This window comes from Hypomesus nipponensis, chromosome 1, assembly GCF_054491055.1.
Source record: "Hypomesus nipponensis isolate SF chromosome 1, ASM5449105v1, whole genome shotgun sequence".
Lineage (NCBI taxonomy): Eukaryota > Metazoa > Chordata > Actinopteri > Osmeriformes > Osmeridae > Hypomesus > Hypomesus nipponensis.
The window spans coordinates 5,135,086-5,162,189 of NC_140361.1; the positions used below are offsets into that span (position 1 = coordinate 5,135,086).

The window sequence follows — 27,104 nt, forward strand, 5'->3', positions numbered from 1 at the left end:
TGTAGGAGCCTTGGACAACAGAGAAAATCTTTATGAACAAAGCTTGATTTGCCCCAAACAATGTCACAGGCTCAACTTAGCCCTGTCTTTTCTGCCAACATTAATGTAGTTACACTTACACAAATAAACACGCATTTTCTTACAACGAGTTCCAACTAACTCTGCCATTGTCTAATAAGTAATCTGTCCTACCACAATAATCCTTTGGTAGACTACGTGTTTACCTTTGCACTAAATGCAAAAGTAGTTGTTTTTCTATTCCTGACCTCCCTCCTCATGTAGGCTTTACCACACTGAAGTTGAAAGTTCTTCATTCGTCGGTTGCCGTGCATATTAATGAGGCGGGGAGCGGGGCTGGTTTTTAAAAGCTCAAGCTCAGAAACAGGTTGAAGAGATGGCAGCACTGGCGACGTGAAGTGTGACAGACTTACGATTAGGAAGCGCACAAAATAAAAGAAATAACACGGACTCCAAAGAGCTTGAAAGTATTCGAAGAAAAAGAGCAACTCGCGCCTGACACTTTTGAAATTAATATCAGTCAAGAGGATATTGTTGTTTGACGGAATTTATACACCGTCAAAACCATCTGGTTTTTGTTTCGGAAATAAAGGTTTCCATCAGCAGAATGCGTCGGTGTACAGTAGCGTTACTTCTGTTAGTTATTGCTCTATATTCTCTCCACGTAGAAGGTAAACGGAAACTATTTAACATTTAATTGAAACGATGTATTTTATTTATGCTTGTTGCTCGGTGCTTAAACTAATGCCATAGCCTACAGTATATACAATTATTATTGTTTGTTTGAAATGTTGGTTCTGTAACCTCAGATAGCCTACCTTTATCTCAAAGTCAAACCTACTGTTCCATAATCTATCAAGATTTAAAACTCACAGTGTTTCTCTGAGTATTGCTGTTTCTTTCAACAGGGAGTCACAACAAGGGATAAAGTTTCATTTTCCAGCATTCTAGCTTTTAGGCCGACAAACTTCAGTCAATGTGTTATATGTGTGTATGGTTGGGAGTTAATAATCTTGAAGGCTGAGGATTCATTGAAATTAGTAATAAGTAATCCATGGAGATTTAGGTTAGGTTATGTTACTTCAAAGAACCACTGCTGACACCCAGATGTATACAGAGTTACAACACACAATAAAGTATTAGATTGGAATTATAGTTTTGACCAAAAGTGTACCAATATTTAAGTACAGGTGCATGAATGATCCATACTAACAAAGTGGCTTATTTGCATAACTAGATGTGGAGATCATGTGGAGACCTTTGGATGGAGACATGAATCGTCTCGAAATCCATGTCATAATCTGTCAAATGAAAACTGGAGTGTAAATTAAGCTGTATGAGCCTAATTGCTTCCACATATTTTATAATATGTACTTTTACGATTATATGTTGTTTGTCATTTCCCCTTACCAGCTTACAAGTGCAGGTGCACAAGAAAAGGGCCAAAAATCCGTTACAAGGATGTTCAGAAACTGGAGATCAAACCCAAACACCCCTTCTGCCAAGAGAGGATGATCTTGTGAGTACTTTGATAACTATACCCCCTAACTCTTACTCATTCTTTCTTTTTACTACATTTCATTACATTATTATTGCTCTAGAGTAGATATTTCAATAACTTTCATGCTGGTTGAATCTGAATACAGCTTCCCATTCAGAAATATCTTCTCAGAGTTTACAGCTAAATTCTAATGTAACTATTACATTTCTCCTCCCCTCATCTTATTTGTATAATACAAGGTTCTAAAACATTGCTTACTGATCTCTGCCAAATTGCAGACACATTGTTGGATTGAGAGGTCTGGGCATCCTATAAGGATTTACCCCCCTCTCTTCAGATTGAAGACAATAACTTGTCATTTGTTCAGTTGGTTCTAAATGGATTTAAATGAGCCTATTACTGTCAAATTGAAAGACCCTATTGTGAAACAGAAGCAATTGGTATTTCACATAACCTATGAGTCATTTTTGGTGTAAGGCTTACGCTGTACGCGATCCTCCCTTCAACATATAAGATACGAAGTCTCCCCCTGCTGGTCACTTTCATAAAGAAATGTGTGTTGAAAGGAGACCCAGAATGACATACAGCCTTGATACTGATTACAGCAGATTGAATTAGTTTAATCATAAGACCATAGTATATGGTATAAAACGACAAACAAACTGTTGGCTCAATCATTTTAGCTTCACAGTGCAGGCCTTTGAGCGTTGGAGGAGCCATTCAACAGTAGAGGGCTGAAGAGCTGAAGCTGGCCTATTTGCATGAGATGGTGGCCACGGGCCACTGTCCCCCTGTGAAAAATGAGACCCAGCAGGCTCCGGAAAGAGAGTCCCCTTCTCTCTTTTGTTGAAGCCATTGGCTTACGGCTCGGAGTTTAACATTCTGGGAGGCCACCTCAAGTCATGCAGGGTCTCTGCCTCTAGCTCCCAACTTCAATCGACTGTTGGGAAGTAGCTAACCAGATTACCCAGGGCCTCTATTGGCTCCACAGGTGAATAATCAAAAGACGAAAGCACCAGAAAGAGGGGAGTTTGTATTTGTTTTGAAAGCGTCCCCTGTAGAGAAGCCGTGGGACAGTTATCTGTTTACTAGTGTTGCTATGACATATGCTGCAACAGAAGCAACAAAAAACGAGACGCAATTAGGACTGGAAAGCACATTGCGTAACTTAAAATGGAGGCTATGAAGGGACGCTATCCCTCTAACCATGTGGGGTGGGGATTTCTTCACTCCATTGCTTTCCCTCTTTATTTCTCCTTTGGTGTAAATATGTTTCAACATCTACCCTGAATATCAGTGCGATTATACATGCTTATAAACAGCATATCCAAAGTCTGTTTGGAATGACTGCCAAATCCTTCAATCATGGTTTACCATTCATTGGAGAGGAATAGACTGAACCATTCCATATAGCCTGTGTGAGTTATTTCAAGGTGTCTATCCCTTTAGGAAGTACTGGGTAGAGTCATTCCGTGTTTGAATAAGATAGAGTTCATGTGCTATTTAAACATTATAATGATATTGTAACTATACATTGAATCCACACCTCTGTTTGCCCAGTGTGACCATGGAGAATGTGACGCGGTTCAAAGGTCAGGAGTATTGCCTGCACCCAAAACTGCAGAGCACCAAGAACCTTGTCAAGTGGTTCAGGATCTGGAAGGACAAACACAGGTACATTGTTGTGATGAACTTTTGAAGGTCCTTGGTGGTCAACCCTCCAACCTAGATTTATAATAGAAATGTTGCATTGGAGTTTGTGGGTATACCATCTAATCCTTATTGGGAGACATGCAAATACTGAGAAATTGGAAAACTGTGAAATAGAAGATTTTTTGTTTTGCACTTCCACATTGTAGGCTGAGATTATATTATATTGATATAATTATGTTTATGCACACTTTACATAAATCACTTATCACTCTTTGGTTATTTGGAAGATAGATCATCGTATGGGTCGTTACAGGAATGCACAGATGGAGAATGGGCTGTCTGGTCTTTGATTGTGTTGAACACTCTCTGTTTCTTCTCCAGGGTGTATGAGGCCTAAAAGCATGGATTACCAGCAAAAATAAAGTGAGAAGATGAGACAACGTCAACAAACAGAACCGTTTTTTTTTACGTGAAATAGGAGACAGAATGTCCACAACCAGTTCTTCCTCCCCAGGAGTGAGGTTTTTAACATACGCACAATATGATTTAGTTGACAATGAGGCTAGTAGCTGTAATCACAAAAGTAATATCCAACTGTTACAAAGGTCACAATTCGACAATTCCAACATCCAAGACCATGTTTACCCATTCAAACATCTCTAAAGGAAAATCTCTTGAGGAAGGTCGAATAAGTCTTGACCACGATTTGGGATATGACACATGAATCCCGTGTCTGTTCGGAGGTTAGAGTATATCATAGAATTTAGGTCTTGTAGCAACAAGGAGTTATATGATTCTTGTTGTAACCATGTCATTGATTGAGAAGGTTCTCCCCAAGTTTCTGTCAGTGCAAAACTGATGTTTAAAACTTACAGACACAAATGTGTATGCAGTGACAGGGACGAGGTAACAATGTAGGCTCTCATTCCTAAATAATAAGACCAAGACCAAGTCTGTGTTTTGTCATAATTTATGACAAAACCTTTTTTTTTTTTTCAAAGAGAGATGGCATAAATGATAGGCTACAGAAGCATCCAGTACACTAGATGTACAACATGTAGAGTATGTTGTTCTTTACAGTACATTGTGCCATTCTTACATCCAAGTTCATGAGTTGTGTGTAATATAAATGTTATGAACCTAAAAGGTCCTCTATCATATGAAAAGCTGGTCAGATTTGTTATTTCTGCATCCAGTGTCGATCATTGGTATACGGTTATTGTATAAACATAGTCATTGGTGATGTTTTGTATCAGGATTTGTATCTATTCTGTTTCTATTTTAACCTTCAAGTTTTTGGAGTTCCCTGAAATATGTCATATTTACTTTTTTTTAAAGATACGTTTGCTACAAAAGCACTACAGGTCACATAAAGCAAGCAAACTTATTAAGCAATATCTCAGTGTATGACTTTCAATAAGAAAATATGGATAATTAATTATTGAACTAAATTTCCCTGCAAAGACAACATTGCAGAAGTCTGACCTTAAACGTTTCTTTATGACAACTGATACAGTCAAAGTTGTGGTTATTTTGTAAACTGTTGATACACATTCTTGATTCAAATATATATACAAAAGTATATATAAATAATCACTATGTAAATAGAGCAATAGCTTGTTAGTTACAATGAATTCATCTAGGACTTCATAGCAAAATGTGTTGTATTACTGAGTTGTTTTGCTATTTAATTGTAATTTTGGTCAAATGTTGTTTGAACTGACACATCAAACACATTATGTAAACATTCCAATGTGTGTAAATCAATAAGCACAGCAATAAACAGTGTCTAAAACAATTTCACTTTAATTATTATTTCGTCGGGCTCCAACTCACTATAATACAGTACGATATTTCTTATTCATATTATTGAGCAATGGTATTATAACGGAAAAACTGTGGCTAGGTGGCGCTACTGAACCAATGTTGGATGTCACAATTAGAACTGCAGGAGTTCATACAATTTTGACGAAGCATATGTTATCTACCACGCAGTCTTTTTATTAATTGTACTTTACTAATACGTTGCAACTACACTATTGTTCTTAATTGGATTGTGTGACGCTTAAATTGTCTTATTTTTAAGCATCATTGTTCCTTACTTTATTATTACGGTAGCTCTTGTCGCTACTGTAGCCTACTGGCAGTAGCGCACTGAATACACTAGAAATTCAGACAGAATTGGCATGCCATAGTCTATCTATGGCATTGAATTCGAAAACAGTAAACGAAGGTCACAACAAATACAGGAGTGAATGAAAGATTTAATTCTGAAACATTTCGTTATATTGTAGTAGTAGTTTTCAATATATTCTATTTCAATGAACTTTCTGCGCACACGGACAATTAAATACTTTTTTAAAAACAATTCCTTTTTTTTACTACAAATGTAAGTACTTTCAGGAACAAATAGGATTGTTAAATACCAATAATACACGAGTGTATCTCACTGTAGTTTTCGAGTTGCTGACTTGTCAATCAGTCAGTGGGTTGACCAACACCTGGAAAGGCGGAGACAAAATTTGGCAGCTTCTGTTGTGGGTGTGTGACTGAGAAACATTCTAGCAACGATCCGCAAACGGCATCTGAATAGAAATAATCAGGAACTAAATACTCTCGGATAAGCAATGTTTTCGACGTTGTTTTGTTAATTTTTATCGAAGGTATCGTCAAGTCAGACGTCTGCTTAATGCAAAGAAACGAGAATTGATGCTTTTTGCTCCTGTTGTATTTGACCTGGTAGGTGCAAAAACGTTGGTTAGCTAGCTAGCACTAGTTAGCACAGGCTACGCTAGTGTGTACCGCTTGCTGTTAAGAGGTTGACTGTTAAACCCATCTCTAATGCTGCTTCTTCAAGATAGGCTAGCTAGCTAGCGAGCGAGCTAACATTTTTCATTAATTCCAAGATATTTAAGATGGTTATGGCAATGTTCATTTGTGTCGTTTAAATGAAGTTAGTTTTTTAATCTTCTTAACACTATTCACTTCACAGAATAATTGCAAAAGGGTTCAATGTTGGAATAAACATAGATACAGTCAGTAGCCTATTGGGTTGCTACTTGAACATTCGCTATCTTTGCTGGCTAGCTAGGAACTGTAGCGTAGTTATAGTCAGTATGAAGTGTAGGTCATCAATGATGCTTCCTACACTGTCCTGCTCAACAATCGGGGTGCAAACGTCAGATCGGGTAACTAGCTGCTAATTGGGATACGGTAGCTCTAGCTCTGTTTCGGTTTTATTTTTGCCCATTGGTTGTTAAAGTACGTTTTGCTTTCTGTTCCTCATGCTCAAGAAATTAGACGGCTAGTCTAGTCTGCAGTACAGTAGCTAGCTAGCCTAGTGTAATCGGATTTCGAATAGTCTTGTACAGAGACTACAGTAAACTGTGTTGCTGAAAGATTATGTTGCTACCCTAGCAAGCCCGCTAGTAGCCTAATCATATTCGATATTGATGTCTTATCATTTGTTGTTACTTAACCAAATAACTTAATTATACCCTTGGTTGGGATTTGATCGGTTTCCGTTCTGGTCATTCTCCTTTTCCCACCAGCTCACCAGCTCCAGAGATTAGATAACGGGATTTGAAGGTGTTTTTTATACAGTGTTGGAAGTCGAAATTAATTAGATATTATAGTAGTGTGGAAGTGTTTTGTGTAAAATGTTCATTAGCAAAATGCCATTTACATGCGGTTTTTATTGCATGTAGACCATTGTTGTTACTCAGCCATAGATACTTAGATGGACTGCTTGTTGCATCATTTGCACTCCCCCTCACTGTGTCTGCCTACTGGCCTGCTCCAATAACTCAATGTTAACAGCTCTTGGCAACCACAAACTTGCTGTGGCATCTTATATCTGTCCGAAATAGAGTGGTTTGGCATATGAGATAGAAATGCCATAATGTGTTTAAAAAATACAAGACAACAGAGTCCGACGACGCCAGATGTAGTTTAAAAGCAATTTTAAACAAGCAATTTCTTCAGACTTGCTTGTGGGCATTAATGTGAAGATAAGTCAATGGCCAAATCGACGTTATTCAAGGCTAGGCTGCATTTATCATGTTCACAAGGCAACACACTGTATCCACAGACATAACCGTGGAGGACAAACAAATGTCTTTTGATTTGCACAGAATTCCCCCCAGGTAACAGTATTACTATTGTCAACTATTTGATCTGACATCTGAGCCTGTTTTTTTTTTAGATTAGATTAGTATTTTCTGGTGTAGATTTATAACCAGTTAAACATGATATTGCACATTTAAATTACAGTAGACTTTTATTTCAGAGGAGCATTGAGGTCTGCTGAGGGAAATTGACCATTGGATTGAACAGTATATTGCATCCTCCCCAAATTCTAATCTTATCTAACCTAGCTATCCGTCACTTATCCTTTCACGGTTTGTTATCACAGTTGCCAATTATTTTGACCATCTCCTAGAATGATCAGCCAGGAAGAGTCCCATTACCTACTTGTTGTTTGAGAAAGCTTCCTTCATGCATGGACGTAGCGTAGAGTTATAGACAATTAGTAAAATTAGTTAAATGAAAAAATGACCATAAATATTAGGGAAGGACAGAATTTGCGTCCAAATAATTTTGGCTGATAAGCTTATCCCACCAAAAATATATGAATCCGTAGAAAGCATACTGAATCAGGCTAAATATCTGATTTTCCAAACACCTTTTGGCATTTCCCTGTAGTCATAATTGCAACCGAATTCAAAAGCAAAATAAAAACACAATGTCAACATTGTGTCATGTTTCATTCATATCAGTACATCCCTTGTAAACATGTCCTAAGTGTTGTGATAATTGTTTAAAGGGGGCTGATTTTGAGATTAGACACCTAGTTTGGGCTTGTGTGATCAAACCACATAGAAGGATCTGATCATGGTAGGGCAACCAGCTTCATGCCACCTCATTTCCTCGTGGCTCTGTGCTTCTGTCTCTTTGCCCTCTTTCCTCGCTCCAACAATGGCCAACATTGTGGACCTAAAGGTTGTCACGCATGATATGTGGGATTAAGATACAGAGAGTTTGGCAGATTCTGGACTTTTCCATCTAGAGGCCAATTGTGCTTTTCAGAGCTGTAGAAGGGTCAGTTTACACCCCTCTAAGACAGTTTGGGAACATTCAGTACTTTAGCCCATGTGCTTGTCCTTCTGTTGTGTCCAACTGTGACCCTGCACAAATTAATCTGGACAGTTTAATTTGGATTTCAAAGCCATGTTAGAAATGGCAGTAGCAAATGAGGCATGGGAAATAGGCAGTACAGAGCATGTAGTTAATAGGAGTCCTTATTGCCAGAAAGATACCCAATGCCTTGAAATCAAACTGTTATAAAGATGGTTCTAGAATTAAGCAATTCATATGACTGTCTGCACACAAGGTTTATGTCACGAGAGAATCCTGGTCATAAAGTCATTAATGTGAACTAGTTCCAGGACGGTCGTTCTATTACAAGAGAGTGAACCAAAGTTTTTCCCAAGATATTTTGCACTCTAAAACGGGATCTCCATTCATTATCTTGTCTCCTGGTGTAGGAAAAAAAGTTACATTGCATGTAGGTCATCTTGTTGTGTAACATCTGTGCATGGTCGGTAAAGTCTCTAACGGGAGAAAACGCCTGTTTTATGGTCAAGATTAACCATACAATCATTATGGTGGATATTGCTTTGCCCTGCCGTAAACTGGAAAGCGTTGCATGATTGGACAAAACCCATAGGGTTTTATCATGACAGGACACACCCTTTTTGAATCCGTTATATGTCGCTATCACCAAGTTTGGTGTCCCAAGGATTCATGAAATCAACTCTGCATTTGAGTACCGTCAACATCTTCGTGAACTTAGCGTAGCAAAGGCCCTTCGCTCCATTCATGAGCAGACTATTAATATTTAAACACACACCCATTCCTTTCCCAGGAGAAGGCTTCTGGTGACGGATGAGAACAGGCTGTAGTTATCCTCCAGCTTTTGTTTCAGCCGAATGGTTCTCCCGCCTGCTCGCCAGTCATTGGCTGAGGCCTTGTTAGTGTTCCATGACAAGCCACTACCAGTTCACCCACCTCCCCTTCCTCACCTGGAAGTGAGTTGCTAGACTTACCTGACTCCAGGTCCAACCTGTGTATGGCTGTGTCTGTCCTGCAGAAAAATGGCATCTGGTGTTGGGTGTTTTTTTGTTTGTTTTTTTTGCTTGTTTAGGCGAGTAGTTGCTAATAATATTTCTATCATATTTTTTTATTTTAATGCAGCTAACAAGTGAGATCCTGAACGGGATTTGCGGTCTGTCAATGAGGAACTACCGGCTCATCTTTTGCCACAACCTGAAGCAGCCATAGATGTCCATTCTCTTCAGCGGGCTTGAGAGGAGCAGGCGATAAGGACAACTTCTGGGTGTTTCAACTGCTAAACGGTGAGTATCTTACTCGCCACAAGACAGCAATACAACAAATACCACTGTATAATACATTGGCCACACATTTGTTTTAATGTGCAATTAGTCAGGCTAATCAATAAAGAGATGGGGGGGGGGGGCACTATTAAGAATGCTCCATGTTATTGTTATATGCCACAAAATGTGCTTACCTTTGCTTCACCCTTTGTTGGCTGCATGTGTATGACAGCCTTATCAAACATCAGTGACTACTTTTTGAATATTTCAATATGAAACAATATGATAACAATACATGTAAACAATATGAATGACACAAACTATATTTTACAATAGAGCATTGCACAATTTTTAAAAGCCCTCCTGTCACTATATCTATATCAAAGAAGCTTGCTTGCATGAGATTTTGCCTTTCCTCTTCTCACTTTACTCCAGGCACCTGCTGCCACTACTCAATAAGAATGCCTTCATTATAAACGGTTTCACAAGGCTGCCCTTTACTGTATTTCCTTCCCCTCTGCGTATTCCGCTTTTGTGTGCACACTTCACATACACCGAGGCCTTGACCTTGGCCTGCATTGTGAGAGTCACCACCTCTCTCTGTTTCTGTGCCCTGGCTGTAGACGGAAGGCGGGGCCGTGAGATGAGGAAGAGCGTGTCTCCTTCCCCAGGTAGCGAGGCCCTGAGCCAGGCCAGGGTGTTCGGCATCCCCCTGGGGGAGCTGAAGGCCAGTGGGCAGAGCGGCCACAGTGTGCCTCTGCTGGTCCAGCAGATTGTCGACTACATCGAGGAACACGGTGAGTCCAGGACACGAGTATGGTCGGATGCTGTCACGCGTAAACACTTGTTCTTACACGCAGTTTCACACATCTGTGCTCTCAGACACATGGAGTGAAATGCACATTAACATATGGATATGTATGTATATGTATGCACAATGTATGTATGGTATTTTAAGACTGCAAGGAATGCATGAAAAACACAAAAACAAAGAACAGTAGAGAAGTCAAATATCCTACTGGGAAAAGTAATCGTTGCTAAAAAATAGCTTTGAATTTGCTGAATTCTTAGAATAAAAGAAAGAAAGCAGCCTTTGAGGTTAACTTGGTTCTGAGAATTTGCCTCGTCTGAGGCAAATGTATTGTTTTAGGAGCAACCACAGCAATGGGTCCTCAGAACAACATATCTGATCTGGAACAACATACGTGACTGACGTTGTTTTTACCTGAACATTCCAGTGTGCGCTGGCGACCATAGCTTTGGAGTTCAGCCCATTGTTATGCTGTGTTGCCATTCTCTTATGGTAGCCAACCATCAACTGTGATGTTTGGAATGCCAAGTTCAGTTGCTGTGCCTCTGTCCTGCATCAATGATCATGTTGTGTACATCAGCTGCACCACACCAGTGAGTCAACTGTAGCAGATTATTAAACGGGCAGTGATTACGATATCTTGGACGTATTAAGTCTATAAAAGTATGCGGGTTCCACATGTTTGAAATGTAAAAACCGAAGATGTCACTTAATGCTGTCTACTTCACCATATTTGAATTGAGAAAACTTTAAAACTCACTCACTGCTTGGTAACTCAGTACTTGAGTATGGATAGCTGCCAACTCATTCCATTGTGTTGAAAAGTCAACCTGTTTGAGGAGGTCAGGTTTCTGTCTGAGTTGCCTGGAGTCAAAGTAATGTGTGTGGTGCTATTGGTGATTGAGATGGTCGGGGATAAAGGGGCTGAACGTGTGTGTGTGTGTTTCATGTGTGTTTCACGTGTGTTTCACGTGTCTTTCACGTGTTTTTCATGTGTTTCGCGTGTTTCATGTGTGTTTCTCGTGTGTTTCATGTGTGTTTCTCGTGTGTTTCATGTGTGTTTCTCGTGTGTTTCATGTGTGTTTCTCGTGTGTTTCATGTGTGTTTCTCGTGTGTTTCATGTGTGTTTCTCGTGTGTTTCATGTGTGTTTCTCGTGTGTTTCATGTGTGTTTCACAGGGCGTCTCGACCTGGAGGGAATGTTCCTTGTCAATGGCAATGCGGAGCGTGTGGATTGGCTCAGGCAGCGCTATGACAACGGCGAGCAGGTGGACCTAGAGAAGGAGGCAGATCTCGCCTCGGCCGTCAGCTTGCTCCGCCTCTTCCTGCAGAAGCTTCCGGAGCCCATCATCCCTGCTGCGCTGCAAGCCCTCATCCTGCAGCTCTACCAAGGTCAGCAGCCCTGCACACCACAGCCCTGGGCACCACAGCCCTGCGCACCACAGCCCTGCGCACCACAGCCCTGCGCACCACAGCCCTGGGCACCACAGCCCTGCGCACCACAGCCCTGCGCACCACAGCCCTGGGCACCACAGCCCTGCGCACCACAGCCCTGCGCACCACAGCCCTGCGCACCACAGCCCTGCGCACCACAGCCCTGCGCACCACAGCCCTGCGCACCACAGCCCTGCGCACCACAGCCCTGCGCACCACAGCCCTGCGCACCACAGCCCTGCGCACCACAGCCCTGCGCACCACAGCCCTGCGCACCACAGCCCTGGGCACCACAGCATGACTCATCTCACTCTACTGGCTCTGCGTTCTGTCGCTGTTCCTTCTCCCCACTTTGTGATATCCATCCATTATCCTCCTCCCTCTGCCTCTCTCGCTGTGTGTCCACTGATACTCTTTTGCACATGTGTTTGTATTGAAATTGAACTGCGAGTCTGGTCTTTTAATGTCATAGTAATTGTGTCATTTTAAACCAGTGTGCAGAAATGCAGAATGACTTCTTCACTTGTCAATGTGACCAAAAACTATTAACTATAAAATGTTTATGCTCCATCTGCCTGCTCACCTGGCTTGAAATGTTGTATATTATATAACCCCTTGAGTTTATCGTCATGGTGTGGTTCAGTCAGATTATAGCTTTGAGGGGAAGCTGTCATAACCTACGTTACTAATGGCTTGACTGTCTGTACTCTACCGTGGCTCCATAATCTGTAATAATCCAACCTGTTGTCTTTCAGATTACAGCAGCGAGGAGGAGCAGGCCAGGAACATGAAGTATTTACTGCAGCAGCTCCCCCAGGTCAACTACGCCCTGCTGCGCTTCCTGTGCCGCTTCCTCTCCAGCGTGGCGGCGCTGCAGGAGGACACGTGGAACGTCGGAGCGCTCGCCGCCGTTTTTGGACCAGACATCTTCCAGTAAGACCGCAATGTGTTTCTTCGTTCACAGTAAAAGGGGTGGGTATTCTAAGAAGTGAGCAAGGCTAGTGTGTTAACCCAAGAATAGAATTTGAATTCTCTGATAGCTGCAAGAAAAGATGGTTATTAGTACCATAGTGTATATGAAGTACATATCATAACTAGCCTCATTTAAAAATATATATAAATAAAATAAAAAATAAAACATTTAAACCACTGTTGTTTTAAAATGTACAACTATTATCATTAGACCACAGTAACCTGAGGCTATGTTGTTGATGTAGGCTATTGTATGTGTGAGTTGTACTAAACATGGATCATTATATTCACCTCAGAGATACAATCCAAATTCATCAGAACACACATGCTCTTTGGGCTAAATAGCTTGATTGTCTTCTGACTGTGCAGAATGCCAAGACCTACATGTCGTAGTGTAGTGTACCAAACAAATGTTCTGTTACTAGGTTTGATCACACCTCTATTTAACAATTGTCTTATTAAATTAATGTCCAATAAATTTAATGCAGTAACAATTTTGCAAGGACATAAATAAAATAGCTCAGTTTAGCTGACTCATAGAAAATAAAGAAAGCCCCTATTAAGGTTAACTTTAGCCTTTTCTGATCTGTTGTTTAGGGGCGTTGACTACAACCAGTGCCGACAGCAACATATCAGATGTACATAGTTTCTATCTGAACATTCCAGAGTGTTGTGCCCACTGCCTGGAAGTTCAGCACAGTGGTATTCCGGGTGCTCAGTGCTACCACCAGCAGTGCTGTTCCAAATGCCAATTTCAGTTGCCATGCCCTCATTTCCTGGATCGATAGCCATGTTGTGTACATTAGCTGCACCACACAAGATGGAATCAATAGTGTAAGATTATTAAACAGGCAGTTTTTAGATTGTGTCTTGGACATACTAAGTCCTTAGCTGATAAAGAAAATAGTCTTTTCTGAACCATTTAGAAGTTTCTAGAATGTAATTGTATGCTCCCATGCCAGAGTAAGGTTCATACAGAAAGTGTTTTGGAGAGTTCAGTGTTGGAAAAACCTGACGAACCAACACAGATCCCTGACCTCAATCCCAACAAACTCCTCTGGGCTGGGCTTGGGCAAGCAAGAGCCTGAACAATTCTATATTTGGGGCCTGGTCAAGTTCAAGCTATCAGTCCAACTATCAAACCACTAGTTCTTGTTTTCCATCATGATTATGATGGTGCTGACTAGAGACATCAGTAGGACTTAAAGATCCTGTAAAGTGGAATTGAAAATATGTTTTAAGTTCATCACACCACAGAAGAATGTGTTGTTTACTACCCATCCAAATTCCAATGAAAAAAAAAAAAAACACAGATAAGTATGTTATATTAGGCCTTGAAATTGTGAGAAAATCAGTCTTCTCTGTTTGAGACTGGGGGGGGCGTGTCGCTTGAAGGAGCTGAAGCTCCGCCCACTCTAATTTATTGAATTTAGCAACAGCAACACTAGCTAAATCAATTGCAGATATCAGAACAGTCATACCTGCAGTCTCTGAGGACCTCATTTACTAACATTGCGACCGCAGCTTAATCTGCTCCTCTGCCCAACTGCAAATAGTGGACGGTGTATTTTTAGCATTTTGCGTGATATTTATCAAACCAGTTTCTCGTCGGGCAATTGGCGCCTTACTCCGTCCTTTAGTGTTAATTAGTGCGCTGTTAAAAGACGGGAGAAATTGCCTGCATGTTACTTGGGCAAGGCACTTCACCCTGCTTGCCTCTGGGGAATGTCCCTGTACTGTAAGTCGCTCTGGATAAGAGCGTCTGCTAAATGACTAAATGTAAATGTGTTTCATCTCTGCCCCCGGCCGTAGTCTGGACACGGAGGTGGAAGGTGTGCGGGAGCAGGAGTCTGTGAGCAGGATCCTAGCTGAGCTGCTGGAGAACAAGGAGGACTTCTTTGACTCCGAGGACGATGACATCTCCACCACCAACGACTACAGCTCCATCAACGAGCAGGCAAGTGAAGCGCACACGCGCACCTACTCGATCTGGTGTTTTGTGTGCCTCGGCATGTTTGCCCTCACTCAATTTGCAAACTATGCAAAGAGAAAATGGTTTGGTTTGACCTTTAGGATGGTGTTACAGCTTGCAATCTCAGTCATTAGCTGCAGATCTGTTTTGTAAAAACATCTGAAACAGCACTTTGCTGTTTTATGGGGAACATCCACTGCTTTTTCCAGAGAGTATAATTACTACAATTTGTTTAGTTCAACTTTAAAGTGCAACAATTAAGTTTTACATTTCCTTAAATGCAACATTGGTGTCCTAAGTAAAAGGACATGAATACCTATAACCTTTTTCTGTTCAATTGGGGTGAAACAGTACACAATTTTTGCTTGGTTAGCTGCACACCTTTCAAACGCAACTTTGACTATGACTTAGAAGATACCTTTCCAAAAAGTACCCAAAGAGATGAACAAGAACAAAGAAAGGGGACAATCAGCATTAGAGAGAAAACGATCATCTTATGTGTGGTGGGTGTTCAAACTCTTGTGTATTGTGATATACATATGTATAGGCAAAATACATTAATATGTATTTGTAAAAATGAGTGATTAGATTTGCCTATATGGCAGATGATGGCTGGATGGATGGATTTGCCTATAAAGAAGGTGTATCAGTGTTTCCTTTAGGATTTTTTTTTGCAGTGGGAGCAGGTCTGGCATATATGTATATATATACATATATACATTTTATATATATAATAATCACAATAAACCCTCTATTAATTACATTATCTTAAAGCAGTGTAACTACTTCAGCATAATAATGCACCTAAAATACAAGCAAGGGCATTTAGCAATCGCTATCAAATCAACAGCCACGTGCAATTTAGCTAGCAGGTGAAAAGTTCAAACAACGAAATCACCAGTTAATTTAATTTAAATGAGCAGAAACTATAGACTAATACAGGTTAGCTGAACTGACAACACAAGTTATTCGATGTACAGTTCCCAAGGATGCACAGTGGCGTGCGTGCCCGCTCGCGGTGTGAAGCGTGTGTCCGTGCTATTCTCCGACGCGCACTTTAACAATCGTTGCTGATAGACGGGCTTTTGTACAGTCCTATTTCTGATACCGTTGCGGCTGAAATGTTGCCGTGGCGGGCCACCACGCCAAAATCAACATAGAGGAAACACTGGTGTATGTCTGTGTAGTAAGTGTAAATGCACATTTAGATATGTATTTAAATATGCCTTTCTGTACGGCTGGTCAGTGTACTTACCAAGCAGTGGTTGTAATAATCACACAACTTTTATGGCACATTGCAGCTGACAGTCTCTGTAATGAGGTAGATTCATTGGATTTGCCCTTAAGAGGGGTTTAGCATTCAAAGTTCTACTTCAGTTGAACTACTCACAGTTGCCCATGGCCAACCCTCAGATTAGTAAAGGGATTACAGAATTACAGACTGTTGTTGATTCAAGACATTCAGAACAATTACATGTGTCACTTTCTTTTGGACGTCGACCAGCAACATAATTGTTGTCGCCTAACAATAGTGTTGATGTAGCCCCACACAGGATGTAAGAAGTCAAGCAGCTTAGAATAAACCAGCCTTCAGACGCAAACAAGAGGTGTGACCAGGCTTGTTGTGCTTCCATCCCATGTTAGGCAGGGTGCTTTCTGGGTTACTGACAGACTTGATTGATTTGGCTTGGCGTGACTGCACGGTTTGTTTTCCTGCAGGGGGTACTGAGGCCTAAAATGCCATGTCACGTATGTCAGCTGTTGTGATGGCTTAGGGAGATATCTCTTTTTACTCTCTCCCCCCTCCGCCTGTCTTTGTTCCTCTTTCTAGATCACGGAGCTCCTGGATGACGACAAGCTGGAGGCGTGCGAGGAGCTGCCCCAGGACAGCGAGGACCGTCAGCCCTCCGACTCTACCCCACACACCCAAGACATCTCCCCCTCCAGGTGCGAACTCCTCCACGCTCTCACTTCTCACCCCTCGCGCTCTCTTCTCAAGCGCTTGCTTTGTCTCCGTCTGTCTCTCTCCCTCTCTCTCTCTCTCTCTCTCTCTCTCTCTCTCTCTCTCTCTCTCTCTCTCTCTCTCTCTCTCTCATCCTCTGTCTCTTAAACAAACACACGCTCTGTGTAATCACCTCTTCTGAAGCGCCGAGGGGAGGGGGTACTCCACCGGGACGGTTGACTTTCTGAGGGGATTTGAGATTCTCCGTCTCCTTGTCCTTACCCCTCCAGCCCTCTCATGTTTCAAGCTGTGTACATAAATACGCGCAGAGCCAGAGAGATATTCAGGTCTCAGACAAGCACCAGCTGACTACAGGTTGGTCTAGATACAGAGACTCTTTCCTTTCTTGATGGGCCTTGTTGCCCCAAACATAGCTGGCGCAGAATTGGAGGCAAGCTGTTTTCCCAGTCACCAAGCGGCCACGGCAGTACACCGTGCGTCAAGCACCCGAGTCCAAACTCCTGTTGTCCTCCTTTGATCCCCTGACCCTCCAGATCTCTGCTGATCTACATGGATGAGTTGCTCTTCTGGTCCTGGAGCGCAAGTCTTTAACCCCCAGGCAATCCCCAACGCTGATCTCCTTTAGCTGCTCGCAGAGAGACAGGTCCTGACCTGGTTTGTTAAGAGACTACTGCTTCCCAGAGAGTGTTTGGGCGTGTTTAAAAATGTTTTGAAAACATGTTGTAAAGACTTCCTGCAATTTGGACTGCTTTAGTGTCTTTAGTATGTAGAGGAGACCTAGAGTGGTTACCCCCCCACAGTCATCAATCCACCTACCCCAAAAGGTTTCCATTTGAGTCTCTAAACCCCTAGGGTATAACCACAAACACAGCACTCACCTGAAAGTGTCAGAAATATAGATGCATGCATGGATGAAGTTGCATATAAAAACACAAGCCCCGGCCCGTTGTGATAACGAATTCTGAGTCCAGCTAGTACTGAAAGTTGTGATCATGTCGCTGCCAGCAGCTAAATAGGACAGTCAGCCTGTTTGGTCCATCATATGTTTTAATAATAGTTCTCTCATCAACGCAACCCTTGCAAGCCATAAATCCCATCATAAACAAATAATTAGACCTTGTTTCCAAGGAGCCTGAAATTGATGTACGTGACTGTACATGCAGCTATATTTGACTGTATTTCAAGTGGGTGCTGTGTTTGTGGTTGTCCTGTAAGGGTTTAGAGACACTGAGCTGAGATTGGGGGAGCTGGATTGATTAGGAAGACTGCGGGAGTAGTAATGCCGTGATCTACGTTGTTGGAAGAGTGGTTGAGGTGGGTCAAAAAAAACAGGTTTTCAGTTCCCAGAGACAACAACACGAACCACCAGAACTGCCAGCTTAACCACTTAAACGTCTGATTTAAACCCTAGTGTGTGCAGGCTGCACCTGCTAGGGGTGCTGTAATCCTATCTTTGGCAGTGGGTGTCTGTCTAGGGAGATAAGTGAAGGGTGGGAGATTACTGTAAAGGATGCTATTGGTGAGACCTTGACACTGTGACTGTTTGACTGGAAATGCTTTTTTTGGTTGTTCCCCGTTATGAAGCTTTCGTCCAAGAGGGTTGAAACCTCACTTCCATGTTTGACCAGACATCCCTGACCCTGAATGACAGGTTTGACCAGCCCTACAAAACCCTCTCACTTTAGGGAGGTTGAGGTTTCAGAGCTAGCGTTTGTTGACTCGTTTGACTTAATTTGTTGGTTCAGACACAGTTGACTATTCATGTCTCCCTTTGTCCCGTGACAAACCCTGACAGGCAATGATTCCTACAAGTCTAAATATACAAGTCTGGCCTATTTGGCAAGGGGAACGCTGTGAAGAGATGATCTGATCCACGGTTCCTGGCTGTGTCTTCCCCCCTTTCCCGGGCCCCATTCAGTTCTATAAATGATGCTTGGTCACCAAGGGCTGATGGGATAGAGGAACAGTTGGCTGGCATACACACACCACTCTAGGGAACCAAGAACCGTTTCTTAAACACAAATAGTTCCAAATCAGTCTGGAACAAAACTAACTTTGTGACTTTTGGTTGAACTAGCGGCACTTCTGGAAAATTCCATTAATTTACATACACTGCTGTGTTCCCCCTTCAGGGACAGGCTAACTAACTAGTTTAGAAGGGCTTGCCACGACATTTAAAGCAGAATGTCATTACTGACCTCAAACTAGAGAATCGGTAGCTTCCCCAACCCTAGCCCGCCACATATTAGCACCTTACGTAAGATCCTTGACATGGAGACAGCCAGGTGTCATGATGAGTATTATGTCATGCTGATTGTGGCTGGTGACTGGGTCCTGAGCAGAACTGACACGCTGCAGACCCACCTCCCTTGAGCAAGCGGATTGGCTGTCTGAGCCAGCTGCCTGCTTGCTGTCTGCTGGATATTTAAGCAGGAGGTCCAGACCGTCACCACAGCACTTCTACATAACAGATTGCTGAGCAGGTTCCCGCTCATACCGTCCACCAACGACACAGCCGGCCAGACAGCCAGCCCGTCGACACACAGCCGGACAGGATAACAAAATATGTCCCCCAGCCGGCCAGCTGTGCTTTTCGACCTGCTTATACAGACGTCTTTGCCGCAGTCCTCTGTGGGCTAAAGCTGGGAACGACGGGACGCCTTGACAAGCTCCAAAACAACCGACTGCAAATCGACTACTGAAAATGGCTTGTGAAATTTTGCTGCACAGGTACAGTCCAGGAGTGTGTAAGGTAGAGGAGGGAGAGAGATTGAAGACACGGGATGGATTGCATGTGTTTGAAATGTTATCTATGTGGGAAGCAGATGGATGTCTTGGTCCACCTAATCTTGGACTTCATATATCTCTTTGTCGCCCCATCACTTACTGACATGTTATTGGACATGTCTCGAATATGAAAATGCCTTGTGTTTGTGGGCTGAAACCTGATCCATTGTTCAGGGAGAGGGACAGTGATGTAGAATGTGTGTCGTTTGCAGTAAGTACCTGCTGAATGCTGTGATGTATGATATAAGACGACAGCGAGTGTCTCTTGCTTGCTAGCCAGGGCAGCTGCAGTCGTACTGCAAGCTGCGACTCTGCAGAATTACAACTAGCCTCTGCTTCCAGTCTGCTACTGAATCAGGGTTCATCCTAGCGGTGGATTTGGTGCATACCATGCCTGCCAACTGTAGTGGCTTACAAAGCTAGGGGGTGTTTTGCCTTGCAAAACAATTAAGATACTTGGCAATCAGTCGTTGATGCAGGAAATTCAGTTACGCCCAGAAGCAGTTCCTGTTGTTTCCATTTCAGATGATATGATGATTTTTAAAATTATTTTTATTAATATATATCATCAAAGTTGTAGATTTTTTTTTGACGTTATTTTGCATTTTAAATTGTTGTTTGGGGTGACTCTCTTAGCTCCATCTTCCATTTTTGTCTCTGGGTTCTGAGATAACATTTTGTCCAGTCAAACAAGCAGAGGATTTCATTCTATTGAGACGTTTCAGAGTTATCTTGGGCAATGAAAGGCCAGGAAGAGAGATAACGTAACTGAACAGAGCTGTGTGTGTGTGGGGGTGTGTATGTGGGCTAGGGCAGGCAGCACAGCCAACAGTACTGTCATTGTTTGGGCGATCAAAATGGGTAAACCGTCAGAACAAAAACGCAAGGCTACCTGGCCGTCTGTAATCAGAGAGTGGTCAAGGCCTGTTTTTATACTCTGGTTTAAAAAGACGTTTTATTTCAACTTTCCTGCTGTACTGTAGGCTACATGTTTGAGAGTACAACTGGCAAGCTTTTCAAGGATCCCGACAACGCATGCACGCACACACACACGCATGCACACACGCACACACTCTGCTATCCTCAAGGACACGTACTGCTATTCTTAAGGACAAAAAGTCTAAATGGTACGTGAGAGTTGTGGTTTGAAGAAGGAGGACCAGAGGGTGACAGGGGGAAGGAGGATGGCTGTAGGGTGAGGAAGGAGGACCAGAGAGTGACAGGGGGAAGGAGGATGGCTGTAGGGTGAGGAAGGAGGACCAGAGGGTGACAGGGGGAAGGAGGATGGCTGTAGGGTGAGGAAGGAGGACCAGAGAGTGACAGGGGGAAGGAGGATGGCTGTAGGGTGAGGAAGGAGGACCAGAGGGTGACAGGGGGAAGGAGGAGGATGGCTGTAGGGTGAGGAAGAGCCCCCTGGTGTGGGAGCCTGTTCAGTCATTAGTTCTTAATTCACTTGGTATTGATCTGATGTGAGCTGAGTCGGTCTCTCTCTCTCCCTGCAGACCCCAACGTGCGAGTCTGAAGTGCAGTTTGCCAAAACGAAACCAGACTTAGTAAAGCTGTGAAAGCCTTTACGGGTTGGGTTTAGGGTTAGGCCTGCACAAGCTTGGGAAACTTGGGTTTGGGCAGTTTACCTCATTGCAGATCTTTTCAAGCCCAGTCCGATTGGGTTAGGGAGGGTCGGCGTCGTTCCACAGATAGAATCACACGTTTGATTCCCAGCTTTGGCCTGTCCACTTATCGACATTCGTTCCGGAGCCATTCCACTGTTGTCTTGGCTGTCCGCTTCAGGCCATTGGGATGTTCACTTTGCCCCGGTCATGTTTTGTGTGCTCAGCAGGTGTTTTTCAAGGACCTCTCTATGTTTGCCTCTGTTCCTCATCAGAGACACACAATGTTTCCAACGGGGGTTCCATTGATAGATGGCGCGCCCCGGTGTCAACAAGAAGTTGAAAACCCCCTTCTTTATTGGGATGCAGTCTCTGCACAGAGCACCAAGCTGCTTCCCCACTCCTCTATGTACCCCAGCTGCTTCCCCACTCCTCTATGTACCCCAGCTGCTTCCCCACTCCTCTATGTACCCCAGCTGCTTCCCCACTCCTCTATGTACCCCAGCTGCTTCCCCACTCCTCTATGTAGCCCAGCTGCTTCCTCACTCCTCTTTGTACCCCAGCTGCTTCCCCACTCCTCTATGTACCCCAGCTGCTTCCTCACTCCTCTATGTACCCCAGCTGCTTCCCCACTCCTCTATGTACCCCAGCTGCTTCCCCACTCCTCTTTGTACCCCAGCTGCTTCCCCACTCCTCTTTGTACCCCAGCTGCTTCCCTACTTTTGCGCTTGAACCTGACACCTGGCAACACCGCTTGCATGTGACCGCCAGGCTAGGATTTATACCTTGTTTTTTTGCCGCTCTGAAACTGTGAATCTTGACGTGAACAGCGACCAATATAGACAGGTGAGATGCAAAAATCACAGCCAATTGCTAACTTTGGGCCCATGCAGACTCCCTATTAAGGAAGTTCAAGACGATGAGGATGCGTCAATCTCAATTGGGAGTGACACAGGGTCTGATTACTTAAGTACTTATTATATGTCAATGTAAGGGGGGGGGGGGGGGCAGGGTTGTTCATACATCATTTGTCAAAACATGTTTGGATGTGATGACACGCCAGGGACATGAACACACCTGTCCACCATGTTTTTGGATCTTGTTTGTGTTGGTGACCTCCTTCCACCCAATCAACGCTAACCTTTAGAACACCTGTTCACGCCTGGAGTGGCCGTATCGTGTGAACCCCCCCCCGGCCGAGCACACCCAATCGGTGCCGCTAACCGGGGTGTGAGAATCAGTAGGTCAGGAACTGTTATGCAAGTCCTCATTTCAGGCATTCCCTGTACATTGAATGTCCCCTGACTGGCAGAATGCTGATTCAACCAGACCCTCCCTCCCTCCCCTACCTTCGTGTCACAGCCAAACACATACATCGCGGCGCGTACATGAACACGAACACGCGCATACAAACATTCACAGATACACACGCTATGTTTAGACTAAGTACTGAGAAGGGACACTCTGTACAGTATACAGGCCCATCACTCACCCGTCTCAAGCACTTCCACCAACCCCCTGCCGTCCGCGTTGGCGCCAGGGAGGAGAGAGGCCTGATTGGACGACTGGACTGTGTGTGTGTGGGGTTCTGCTGGCCCCTCTGGAGATGCGTGGGCTCCCCTGACACTTTCCCCCTGTGGAGTTGCATAACAACCATCCTATATTAGGAGAGCTGAGGGCATGACCTGTAGGAGTCACATGACCTGTAGGAGTCACATGACCTGTAGGAATCACATGACCTGTAGGAGTCACTGCTGTCCCAGTTTGTGCTGAGTCTCAAACACACACACCCACACTTTTTTCTCCAAACACGCATGATGCTAATATACTGACAATCCAGGTTTGGAGCATCTCGCTAACATCAAGACACACCTGCACACGCAGTGTCTGTGCTACACACAAACACACACGGCAATGTCTCTCAGACAAGTCATGGCAAGTGCTCACACACACACACACACACAGGAAAACAACATCTGTACCGCAGGCTCTCCCTCCCTTAAAAACACACTCCCAGGGTCGTAGTGAAGGTCAGTGTTATGAGAGGGAGGTGATGTGTGATTTTTGAATGTTCCTAAATGTTTCTTCCCTCTTACTCTCTTTCAGTTCCCACATCCCCTCCATCAGCATACTTCCTGGATCTGCTAAGTGAGTAGCTTTCACCATTTAGCCAGTTGGTTCCTCATCCCCCCCCTCCCCCCCCCGCCCCCACTTGTTTCCTCAATCTTAGACATTTGAATAAAAAACAAACAAACTTGCATGGCAAATTTGACCTTATTGGTGTTAAATTTAACTTTCCCTGCACAGTGCAGGCCATCAGACTTTAAAGGGAGAAGGAAAGCAGGGGCAGTGATTAGGTCTCACAGTTCATCCACATCACACAACACTAAAGAGCTACCAAGACATCATTTACATTACATTTAGTCATTTAGCAGACGCTCTAATCCAGAGCGATTTACAGTAAGTACAGGAACATTCCCCCCGAGGCAAGTAGGGTGAAGTGCCTTGCCCAAGGACACAACGTCATTGGGGGGGAATTGATCCAGCAACCTTCTGATTACTAGCCCGACTCCCTCACCGCTCAGCCATCTGACTCCTACATCCACATCAGCGGTCACGTGGTCGTCCCTCTGGCCTGTGTGGACGCTATAAGAAGGTAGCCGCTGGCTCGAATCAAAGGAATAGCTTTGTGAGTGGTTCTTTAGCTTCATCGGGAGCACCTACTGTTGTCAGCGTCAAAACAAGCAAAAGGAATACACCAGGCCGAGCTGAATAACCCGGACGTTCAGAATGGGTCCTTTTGTTACCTTTTATAGTCAAAGCCCCGCTCTTTCTATCTGACCTTATTAAGGCCGGGCGAGAGATGAGAGAGTGGATCGCTAGCTAACTAGGTCACAGGCTAGGAGCAGCTGTGTCTCATCCCGGCTCTTAGCAAGGTGAAGATGAAACCAGAAGTGAATGAGTCCATCTGCTCGTGGTTAGACGTCAGAACGGGTCTTCTGGTCTTATGCCAGCCATCTCCAGTCAAGGGCTCGAACACAAGTTGAATTATGGGATATTTATACGTTCCGAAAAATCAAACAACCTATGGTGAAACATGGAATCAAGTAGGGTATCTCCTAAAATTAAAACGTTTTATTATGATTTCTTTCCCTTTTTCCCCCCTATAGTATTATAGAGAGAACCATCCGGGCTGCGGTGGAACAGCATTTCCTTGACCTCAAGACCTGCATCGATAGTAGTTACAACAACCAAGGGTGAGCAAACACACACCACAAATATTAGGCCGTAGCCATGCGACGGCCAACTGAAAAGGGGTCGAACAATAGTTATCATCCCCGTGCTGGCTGTTGTAGGTGGCTTGTTCATGGCCTATTTGCGTCATTGATGGAAGCACTTTAGATCTGGTCAAATCAAACCAGTGCAAGGCTTGAATTTGACGCATGACTCTTGGTTTGCCTGGTTTGATGTATGTTCTTCCCGTTGTGTTCTACAGGGCAGGCACCAGTGAGAAGGGGGTGCAGAGCCATGGAGAGGAGGGGCAGAGCCATGGAGAGGAGGGGCAGAGCAAGGGGGAGGACCTCTGTGACCATGACCAGGAGGAGACCTCACACATTCACCAACAGGTTAGTGAAACACACAAATGCAAGTAAGACCGTAAGACGAAAAAGATCGACCACAAATACAATCAAGCACACACAACAACAACAAAAACCTCCATTGGCTGTTAAGCCGACATCGAGTTTGGGGCGGAGCTTCGTGAGATGCCTGCTTTAGCCAAACAATGTTCCACTTCTGAGGGACACACTACATCCATCCATGGGCAGAATGCTAACCAAACTGAACACTCCCATCACTGCATCTCTGTGGAACAAGACGGACGTTTGTTCCGGCTGCCCAGGCTATTGTTGGGCCTGACAAAGACGTCATTCAGTGGCTCCAAGGGGCCCAGGCCTCAGGCCTTCATGGGGAACGCTCCCCACTGACAGGCGTCACTGTGAAAACTCCATAGTTTACTTGGCACACTGTATTTTAAGAAGGTGAATTCGATGTTTCATTGCTCTGGCCACATACACACACACACATACAGGTTAGCTAAGGTCACCATTTGAACTACACGTTACTTGAAATCAAATCTCCGGCTTTAGTGTAACATTGATATCTTGTGGAGAAGATGAGACGAATGTGGTATTTTGAAAGGAATCCCTCTGATTGTGTGTGTTTGGTTTTCTGTCCAGGATGAGTTTCACAGCCCCTCCCTAGGAGAACGTTCTGGAATGGACCTAGATGCCGAGAACAACACCAACACTGCCAGGTGAGCCAGGCCAAATCTTCCATTTAAGCTCTATATCGCATCAGCATTGCCTCAACAAACTGTTACACCAAAGGTTCAGTTGAAATTGCTGCAGATTGGAAGGTTAAATGACCCAGATGAGAGGTTCATTAGGATGTCAGGATCATTTACAATTGTGCAATTTGTAACAATAGTGATAATAGCAGCACCTCAACAGGTTAGCTGATTAGCTGTGAGTGTAGCTCAAAGGGAGAGCGATGGACTGCACATCCTATGGTCGTACGTCAAATCCCCTAAATCTGCTAAATAAATAATATTATTAGATTAGATTGTTGCCATTTTTACTACATGATGACCTCATGGATCCTGACTGTGGGAGCATCCAGCAGTGCAGTCGTGCTGGGCAGCACAGCTCAGACTCGGTGGGGTTTGGTCTGTGGCACTGCTTTGCAGAGAGGCAGTAGGCTGGCAGGGGATAGCAAAGGATCAAACTCCCTAGCCTTTGGTTAATCTGGACTGGCTAAACTAACACAGTTTGGGGTGTTTTGGGATTATGTAGGGGATTAACGGCAGCGTCGTGGATTGGGAACGATAGAAGGCCTGTTTGAATAAAATAATGCTAAATCTAGATGTGGGATTGCAGAAAGAGATTGGAGTGAGTCCCTCCCCTCAGTGTCAGTCATCACTCTTTAACCCTGGTCTTGTCAGCAGGACTCATGGTGTGCTTCAGTTTTCTGACAGGGCATTACTGTGAGTACTTGTGATTATCAGACGATACTGGATGTGGCACGTTTGTGTTGCAGGCAAGATGGCCAGTCTTGTGAGAATATGGACCAGGCAGATAATATCACCAGGGTAAGTGTTCAATCTTTCCTCCAGAACTATCTGTCCCTCCCTCTCCCTCCATCCCTTTCCCTCCCTCGCTTTCTATCTCCCTCTCCATCTGCCTCTCTCTCTGCCTCTCCATCTGCCTCTCTCTGCCTCTCTCTCTCCCTCTCTCTCTCTGCCTCTCTCTCTCTCTCTCTCTCTCTCTCTCTCTCTCTCTCTCTCTCTCTCTCTCTCTCTCTCTCTCTCTCTCTCTCTCTCTCTCTCTCTCTCTCTCTCTCTCCAATCTCTCTCTCTCTCTCTCTCTCCAATCTCTCTCTCTCTCTCTCTCTGTCTCTCCAATCTCTCTATTCTCCCTCACACAAACTCTCTCTTCAGATACAAAGTTTGACAGTTTGTCTCCTTCCATGTCTATCCTCTGTCCAGGAGAGGGATTCGTGCGAGAACCACCAGAACTCCACCAGCGGCACCAGTCCAGCGTCATGCCAGCATGCCAGCAGCTACAACCACCAACTGCATCTCGGCCACATCTTTCCAGACAGCCAGTGGGAAGGTAGCCGTCCCTCTCTGTCGACTTGACACTGTGTGTATACGTGTACACGACTGTGTGTTTTGAGTGAGAGCGATTAAACAAGATCTTATTAGATTCCTAGGACAAATGTTGCATCTTGTAGCCAGTTGTATGTGTGGACTATCGATGAATGACTGTGGTGTGAAAGACTGCTCACAGCAGCGTTCTCTACTATCTCTCTGCCCTCCCCTCCCCCTCCCCCATGTGTTCACTCCTCTCATCAGCCCCCCATGCCCCCTTCATAGACTTCTCTTTTATGCACATGCAGAAGGAAGGCTGCGGTAAGTAGCTTTCCTTTC

General features: G+C 44.0%; 2 protein-coding genes across 7 annotated transcripts in view; both read left to right on the top strand.

Moving 5' to 3' along the window:
* Positions 1–391: 391 nt before the first annotated feature.
* On the top strand, positions 392–4,970 carry cxcl14 (chemokine (C-X-C motif) ligand 14). Its single transcript, XM_084707013.1, has 4 exons — positions 392–689; positions 1,432–1,537; positions 3,080–3,193; positions 3,554–4,970. Exons 1-4 carry the CDS (start codon positions 626–628, stop codon positions 3,567–3,569), a joined length of 300 nt encoding a protein of 99 aa, XP_084563139.1. The 5' UTR covers positions 392–625; the 3' UTR covers positions 3,570–4,970.
* A 722-nt stretch (positions 4,971–5,692) lies between these two features.
* Positions 5,693–27,104, top strand: part of fam13b (family with sequence similarity 13 member B) — a 29,893-nt gene continuing 8,481 nt past the window's right edge. For 5 of the 6 annotated variants that reach the window (XR_014767131.1, XR_014767123.1, XR_014767136.1 and 2 more), the window contains exons 1-13: positions 5,693–5,911; positions 9,428–9,588; positions 10,191–10,364; positions 11,557–11,769; positions 12,567–12,744; positions 14,596–14,740; positions 16,587–16,702; positions 23,222–23,263; positions 24,286–24,372; positions 24,612–24,741; positions 25,354–25,430; positions 26,213–26,264; positions 26,661–26,787. Coding sequence is in view for 3 of the 6 variants with exons in the window: in XM_084707436.1 (XP_084563562.1) it covers positions 10,211–10,364; positions 11,557–11,769; positions 12,567–12,744; positions 14,596–14,740; positions 16,587–16,702; positions 23,222–23,263; positions 24,286–24,372; positions 24,612–24,741; positions 25,354–25,430; positions 26,213–26,264; positions 26,661–26,787 (1,321 nt within the window). In the remaining 3 variants the exon portion in view is untranslated. The remainder of the gene's footprint in view (positions 5,912–9,427; positions 9,589–10,190; positions 10,365–11,556; positions 11,770–12,566; positions 12,745–14,595; positions 14,741–16,586; positions 16,703–23,221; positions 23,264–24,285; positions 24,373–24,611; positions 24,742–25,353; positions 25,431–26,212; positions 26,265–26,660; positions 26,788–27,104) is intronic. The other variant, XM_084707262.1, reaches the window with a different exon arrangement.